Consider the following 7,867-nt stretch of genomic DNA (forward strand, 5'->3'; position numbering starts at 1 on the left):
GTCTAGCTGGGCAGACAACAAGAGACAAGAAAATTAACACAGCACAGAAGTACTTTAACACCACAGTTCAGGTGAAACAATCCCACCCAAACCCAAGTCTGCTTACTGGAGTGGCAGGCTGTGGAGGCAGCAGTGGTGCCGTTGGGGTGGGAACAGACGCCGATGTACTCTGCTGTGAGAGAGGCTGCTGCTGCAGCTGGTCAGCTGAAGCAGCAGCAGGAAGTGAAGGCTGTAGTTGGGGAGGAAGTTGCGTGGGTGGAGGTGTAGGTGTCTGCCTTGGAGGTGGGTGTAGAGCCTGGGACTGTGGCCCAGGTGGCATTGCTGGAGGTGTAGGAACAGGGGCTGGAATTGCTGTTGCTGGTGGCTGCTGAGCCCCTATGCTTGGGGGAGTGTGGTGAGGGGTGGGAGTACGACTAGGTACAGGAGAGGGTGAATTCTGATGCAGAGCTGGTTGAGGAAGAGGGGGACAGTGAATGTGGCTCCCTTGAGACCCTGGAGGCATTATAGGAGAGTTCACAGGGCAGGAAGAACTGGACATTTGTGCCTGTTAAAATGAGAAACATAAGAAGAGAATTAAAGCAATATTTACATAGGCAGGCTATATGCATTTAAGGACACAAACTGATTAAACAAAAATGGCAATGAATGCCTCCATTTAAAAATGTGATAAAACTTGTTATTGGGGGCAATATCTTTGGATAATATAGTACAATTAAGTAAACGGCAAAAAATTCAGCTGAATGGCCTCAGTCTCTACAGGGGCATGGAACAGGTGAGTACACATATACAGTGGATTTTGGCCTTCCTATGCTCTCTTCAGCTAGAGTTCTTCCTTCTGCACAGCAGTTGTAACAAGATTTCATTTTATTGTGTTCATTACTTAATGAACTATCTATTTAATTTCTTTCCTGGTTTATAACAATTAACATGGCTATGCCACAGAGTACTCACTTCACTGTTCAGAATACCACATGTCTATACTGTTTATTTTTCAATCCTCATCGAGGACATTTGTCCATTCTTCTTTTTAGAGAGTGTGGAAGAGAGAGGGAAATATCAATGTGAGTGGAACACATTGATTGGTTGTCTCCTGCATGTACCCTGTCCAGGGCCCTGACTGGGGAGGAACCTGCAGCCGAGGTACATGCCCTTGACCAGAATTGAACCCAGGGCCCTTCGGTCCGCAGGATAATGCTCTATCCAAGGAGTCAAACCTGCTAGGGCTATATTGTTCTTAATAAAAACTTTAAAAAAATCATCTACTCTTATCCACTATTGCTGCCACCCTCCCCTGTATAAAACCTAGACCAGAGGTTCAGGTTCAAGAATCACAAAACCAAGAAAATCCATTTGTCAGACATACTTGAGACACTGGTGCTTGACCTCCAGGCGGAGCCAAAGGCATATTCGTTACATTCATTCCCTGTGTTGAGAACGGAGTCTGGGGAAGGTACTGGCTCTGGCTGGAAGGCTGCTGCATTCGAGGCCCATAGCCCATAGGCTGCAAACAAAAACACAGCACCAAATAGCTTCATTACAGTTATTCTACTAGAGCAGCTGGAATCACCAACTGGTCTGGTCCTGCTATGGGGAGGATGGGGTAGGGCAAGAAAGGAAGAAAGTGGTGCAACAGTTGTATTCATGCCAAGATAATGGAGGAAAGTCTCACAGTTTACCTAAGTCTACTTTAGAGAAATTACAAGAGGTGACAAATGAATTCTCTGATACACAAATGCACCTAGAACTCTGATAGAGGTAATTGTTTCTTCACAAACGCTGCTTAAGGAAGAAGGATGAATAAAAATTTCAGGAGACATTTGCTCTTTGCTTATGTCAGTGATATTGTAATAGAGTAAATAGTAAGATTCCATAATGGGTACAAAGAAGTAAAATATTTACAAGTTGTGCTGAACAAGGTGTAGCATTCATGGTCCCCAATGAATTGTTACATTTCATTTATAAAATTATCTCCAACAAATACAGGCCTTTAATGAAGGATTATGGAGTACCAAAGGCCCCAAAATGCCATAATCTACGGAAGGTATGTACATATTAAAATGAAGATTAATAAGCCTCCTCATTAAATATGGAAGACATTAAGCTACACAATGCTAGAGAGGCTCAGGAATTAGAGGCACTAGCTAATGCAAAGACAAGGTAAGGGTTGAGGCCAACCAAAGGTTGATAATAAGTTTAGAGTTTGCAATAGGAGCAATGAGATGTTAAGAGTCCTTTTCCTCCAGTCTCTAAGAACAGCAACTGCCCCTCCATTGCAAAAGACAGTTACCTTCCTAGGGAAGACAGACATTACAGAAGAGAGGTGATTATGTAAAAGTGTACAAGCTACCAAACACTGAGATTCCAGCAAAAGGTGACTGGCCATTCTTATAAGCTTTCCAATACTATGACTATGAACAGTAGTTGGAAGCAAATCTTTCCTATAGTATTTTATATAGATTACAATCAAGACAGTTCTTAACATATATATTGAATCCCAGGATACATACACACACACACACACACACACACACTTTAGAAACCTGGTTCTTCCATTTAAAGCTTTCAAGCCATTATATAAGTTCTGACACAGAGCATTGTAATTTACAGATGTACCATAATTTGACCTAACAAATCCCCCAATGCACATTCAGGATATGGTTTTATTTCAAAGGGGAGTATATAATGTAACATCTTTCACACAAATTTTCTTCAAAGTATATCCTTTTAGTATCTCAGTGATTATTTCTGTAGGATAAATTCTGAAAAAACAATTTGTAGATAAAGAGAAAGGTGAAAATTAATTTTAGTGTTGACTGCCTATTTATTCTCATTTCTGAAACACATTTAATAATGTCTATATTAGGGCCATAGAATAAAATAGAATTACACAAGAATCACTTATAGTCAGCTGTTTAAGCAAGTGTCAGAATTTTTATATACAAAGTAGAAACAAAGGAAAAAAAGGATTTTAAAATTGTCAGGTAAAGGTCAAAAGAGATGACCCAAACAGGCCAAACTTACTGGGTTGAGAGTTCCAGGCTGAGCTAACTGTCCGTGGTGCTGAAGAGGAGAGGTTTGCCGGGGCCCAATAGGGGGTTGGGGCATATTCATCTGGCCAAATTGATTCAAACCTGTAAGTGTAAAATATTAGATCTGAACACTTTCATGAAATCAAAGAATAAAAGACAGGTCTTATTTCTGATTCTACATCATTTTATAAGGACAAATAAATGAACCTGTTTTCAACTGTAAATGAATCTGTTAATTCACAATAGCAATAGAGAGGCATTGTTATCATCAATTCCATATTGGCCCATTGTTTGAAAATGGATGCTTGACCACTTTAATGTCTTTTGCCTTTCAACCTGCCAGCCAACCTGCTCTTCACCCCTCCCTTCCTCCCTGGGCTCCAAACACCAAAAGGTTTTCAGATTTCTCAGGCAAGCAATTATGATACCTACTGCTGGCCTGTATAATTGAGGTGCAAGTATAATCTCGTAGTAAACCAGGGACTCTGATAGAGGTCATAGTAAATGCATTGTTTTCTTCCATAACTTACCAGGTTGAGGAGGTATCCGAGGCATCATCTGGTTTGGCACACTGCCACGGATCATAGATGGATCAGGTAAAGGGCCGTCTAGAGTGAAATAGAGAAATGGTTAGAAAAGCATCTTTCAGCTAGGTTTCTTTCCCTTTAAAAGAAAAAAACCCCCCACATAATATTTTTAGTTATATTTTAAAGAATTTGGTTTGAATCACACACAAAAAAATTATGACTCAAACAGGAACTAGAAGAAAATGTTAGTTCTGAAATATTTTTTAAAATGCCTCCAAAAGGTTTTAGTGCATTCCTTTATGAACTATGGTGCTTTCAGTATGGACAGGAAGATCTTAAAGAAAAAATGCTATTATAGCACTTAATATGCTATTATTTAACTAAGCCAGATTCTTTGGTTTGTATGCAGCAGAATACCTCCAGAGACAAGGGCCACAGATTTTGCCCAGTAACAAAATTTGATTGTGTACCCCAATAATGTTTTTTTAAGTGCTGTGAATATTGGATTTAAATAAAATACTTATTATACAGCATTGCATATTATGCATCTCTTAAGATAAATACAAAAAATAGATATAATTAAAATATCCTATATAACAAAAGGCTAGTATGCAAATCAACCGAACAGCAGAATGACTGGTAGCTATGACGCACACTGACCATCAGGGGGCAGACGTTCAATGCAGGAGCTGCCCCCTGGTGGTCAGTGCATTCCCACAGGGGGAGTGCCGCTCAGCCAGAAGCCCTGAGCCGGGCTCAGGGCTGGCGAGTGCAGCGGCGGTGGTGGGAGACTCTCCTGCCTCTGCAGCAGCGCTAAGGATGTCTGATGTCTAACTCATGGCTTAGGACATCCCCCAAGGGATCCCAGATTGCAACAGGGCACAGGCCAGGCTCAGGGACCCGCCTCCAAGTGCAAGCATTTCGTGCACCAGGCCTCTAGTGAATATAAGGTTCTAACATTTTCTTGGATTATGTGCACATCCTCTGATGCAACATTCCCAGCCCATTTCACACCATAGTGCACAGAGAAAATAATATTTCTATAGCCCTGGGGGGAAGGCAGAATGCTTGAAGTGAAACAGTTCTACCCCGTACACCCCCGACCCAGTGTTGTGTGCTCAAGCCTTCGGAACACTTGTGGCACACTGTGCTGTAAAGGTAAACCCACATCAGACAACTCTCAAATTTTACTGTCACTTTTGTTCATTTAATAAAATGATCCCACAACTCTGTGGCTTATTGCAACTCAAGTTACTAAGTTCATAAGGACTTATCACTAATATTGCTCCTAATAAAACAATAATATAGTCAAATTGAAAACCGAAGAATGCTGAACACTGTCATATAATTTTATTTGCAACTGTGCAAGACTTGCAAAATTAATGTGTTCACTATACAAATATTTAGAGAACATAGCAAAAAGAGATAAACCTCTATTAATAGTTTCAATCTTCCACATTATGTATTCACATACACTTTATAAAAAAAAAAGTTTTCACTTAATATAAAAGGAACTTTTTCTCCTGTCAATAATATGCATGGGTACTGCAAGCTAAATGCTGGGGCACTTTTAGGATATTTCTGATGTTTCCACAGTATAAATTATGCTACCATGACTTTTGTGTAATTGTACCATTACTAGAGGCCCAATGCATGAAATTCAAACAAGAGCCTTGGCCCCGGCCCCTGCCCACATGGCCATAGCCGGGGGTCTCTGCCGCCTCTGCCCTCACCCCCCACCCCCCCTGCTTTGTCCGGAAGGAAGGATGATCGCAAGGACATCCTATCTAATTAGCATATTAGCTTTTTATTAGTATAGATTGGTTGGAATTAAATTCCTAGAAATGGAGCAATTAGGTTTCAGAGAATGAACCATTTAAATTCTTACCAACAGTACATATCTAAAGTTATGTTGTCACTAACGCCCATTTTAACCTTTAGAGATCCAAAAAGGTACATACTGATTTTACCTATTCTTTAATTTCCTTTTCCTACTTTTCTTCACAAATGTTTCTTTGATTAGTATTTTCACTATTGAAAATACTTTCCTTGCCCTAGCTCAGTGGTCAGCAAACTGGCCCCTTGAGTGTGGCTCTTCCAGAAAATACCACGTGCGGGCGTGCACATACAGTGCGATTGAAACTTCGTGGCCCATACCACGGGGCCAAAGAGCTGCATGTGGCTTGTGAGCCGCGGTTTGTTGAACACTGCCCTAGCTGGTTTGGCTCAGTGGATAGAGTGTCAGCCTGTGGACTAAAGGGCCCCAGGTTCGATTCTAGTTGGGGCACATGTTGGGGTTGCAAGCTTGATCCCCCTTAGTAGGGGGCTTGCAGGAAGCAGCCAATCAATGATTCTCTCTCATCATTGATGTTTCTCTCTATCTTACTCTCCCTTCCTCTCTGAAATCAATGGAAGGGAGGGAGGGAAGGAGGGGGAGAGAGGGAAGGAGAAAGGGAGGAAGGGAGGAAGGGAGGAAGGAAGGAAAAATTTTCCTTGAGCCCTAGCCAGGTTTGGCCCAGTGGATATAACATCAGCCTGTGGACCAAAAGGTTCCAGGTTCAATTCCAGTCAAGGAATCAGTTATAAGCTCCTCTCTGGCTTGTGCAGGAGGCAACCAATCGATGTGTTTTTCTCACATCAATATTTCTCTCTGTCTTTCCCTCTCCCGCTTTCTCTAAAAATCAATGGAAAAATATCCTCGGGTGAAAATTAAAAAAAAAGAAAAAATTTTCCTTGGTTTGTCCATTATTAAGATTATGGTATCTTTTGTTGTGATTTTTTCCCTCAGAGCTTTCAGGTAACATTTGGTTTAGAGACCTTTCTCATTTCATTTTATGTTTTCTTCAGAGTTCTATATTATACTTTTAGTTTTTTGTTTAAAGTTTAAAACTTTTAATTCTCTACTATTACTATCTGTGTATTGGGTATGGTAGGAATCTTCTTAATCTTCTACAAAATGTCAGATTTAGTATAAGCTAAAAGTCAACATATATTTAGGACTACGTGTTTCTACTAACACGTGATCCTGCATTGTACCATACTGTCTTTAACACAGCACTACAATTTAATATATGATAGACATTAAACTTGGCTCAAATTCCTAAAAAACTCAAGTAAATTCACCATACCCAAGTATCTCAAGTTTGTCCACTTGTCTCTGTAACTTAGTTATGCCCCTACTTCAAACCATTAGCACTAAAGGAGTCTCAACTCTAGTCTTGACTTTGTTTCTGAACACCTGTTCTTTACCTACTCAAAATATACCCACACTCTCATTTGGCAGTGGACCTTGTGTACAATACTGTTTCTTCAGTCAGAAATGTCAGTGTTCTCAATTCTTTTCATATCATAAGCCAATGAGAAAACATACCTAGCGCGTGGCAGTTAACAAATGAGGTTGCTCCAGGCCAGTGGCAACCAACAGTTCTCTACTATGTTGAGGCCTGAGGAGGATGAATTTCTAAATCCATCCATAAATCCACTAATGGCATATAAGAGTTGGTACCTGCTGGCTCAGGTGGTGCTACCTATAGGTAGTTGGCTTACCCTGACTTAAGAAATACAGCGTTTTCCCTATCATAGCCTTTTTTCACATCATTTAAATAACCTATATTCTTTCTCACTGTTGTGTACCCTAACTCCACTGCTTGAAACCTACCAACCAGTCAATGAATGAATAAGGAAGTAAACAATCCTGGCTATCTGTTCAATCATCAGGCTGCGAAGGCTGCTATAAACAGAACACAAAGTGTCCAGATGAATTTTAAGTGATGCTTCTAAAAAATAGTTCTTCGACTGAACATATTGTGTCAACATAAATAACGTGTGTGTTTAGGATGTATGAAAACTGGTGGGGCCTTTGAACCTGCTCAGTCTACATTATTGGTTGCCTACCATGTACAAGTTAGTGAAAACCTGTGGGCTATTATTTCCTAAGTGTCACTATGAGAGAAGAGTATCTGGGGCTCTCAAATGATGCCAGATTATCAGGACATGTTAAGCACCATGCTCAGAAATCTTAAATGTGCTGCTCAGCTACTGTTTGTTCAGAGGATAAATTTTCTTTGCATAGGCAAAAAATGCCAAGAAAACTAGAATACCGTATTTGCCGGCGTATAAGACGATTTTTTGGCCCTGAAAAATATGCCTCCAAGTGGGGGGTCGTCTTATACGCCAGGTACACTTCAGATAGACTGCCCATAGTGCTTGCCCCGTGCCATAGTGGCCTCCCGATGTCCGCCCACTTCATTCCACATACCGTTCAGGCATCAGCAGCGCTGCTGGGTGTATGCTCGGCTGTTATGCGATTTT

At 40.8% G+C, this 7,867-nt stretch overlaps 1 protein-coding gene across 1 annotated transcript in view; it reads right to left on the bottom strand.

Moving 5' to 3' along the window:
• The window catches only part of EP300 (E1A binding protein p300), a 71,381-nt gene that overhangs the window by 26,794 nt on the left and 36,720 nt on the right, over positions 1 to 7,867 (bottom strand). The window contains exons 11-14 of the mRNA XM_006775972.2: positions 3,560 to 3,637; positions 3,022 to 3,131; positions 1,364 to 1,501; positions 107 to 544 (exon numbers count right to left, since the gene is read on the bottom strand). Of these exons, the coding sequence (XP_006776035.1) occupies positions 107 to 544; positions 1,364 to 1,501; positions 3,022 to 3,131; positions 3,560 to 3,637 (764 nt within the window). The remainder of the gene's footprint in view (positions 1 to 106; positions 545 to 1,363; positions 1,502 to 3,021; positions 3,132 to 3,559; positions 3,638 to 7,867) is intronic.

Source organism: Myotis davidii, unplaced genomic scaffold (genome assembly GCF_000327345.1).
Source record: "Myotis davidii unplaced genomic scaffold, ASM32734v1 scaffold428, whole genome shotgun sequence".
Classification (NCBI taxonomy): domain Eukaryota; kingdom Metazoa; phylum Chordata; class Mammalia; order Chiroptera; family Vespertilionidae; genus Myotis; species Myotis davidii.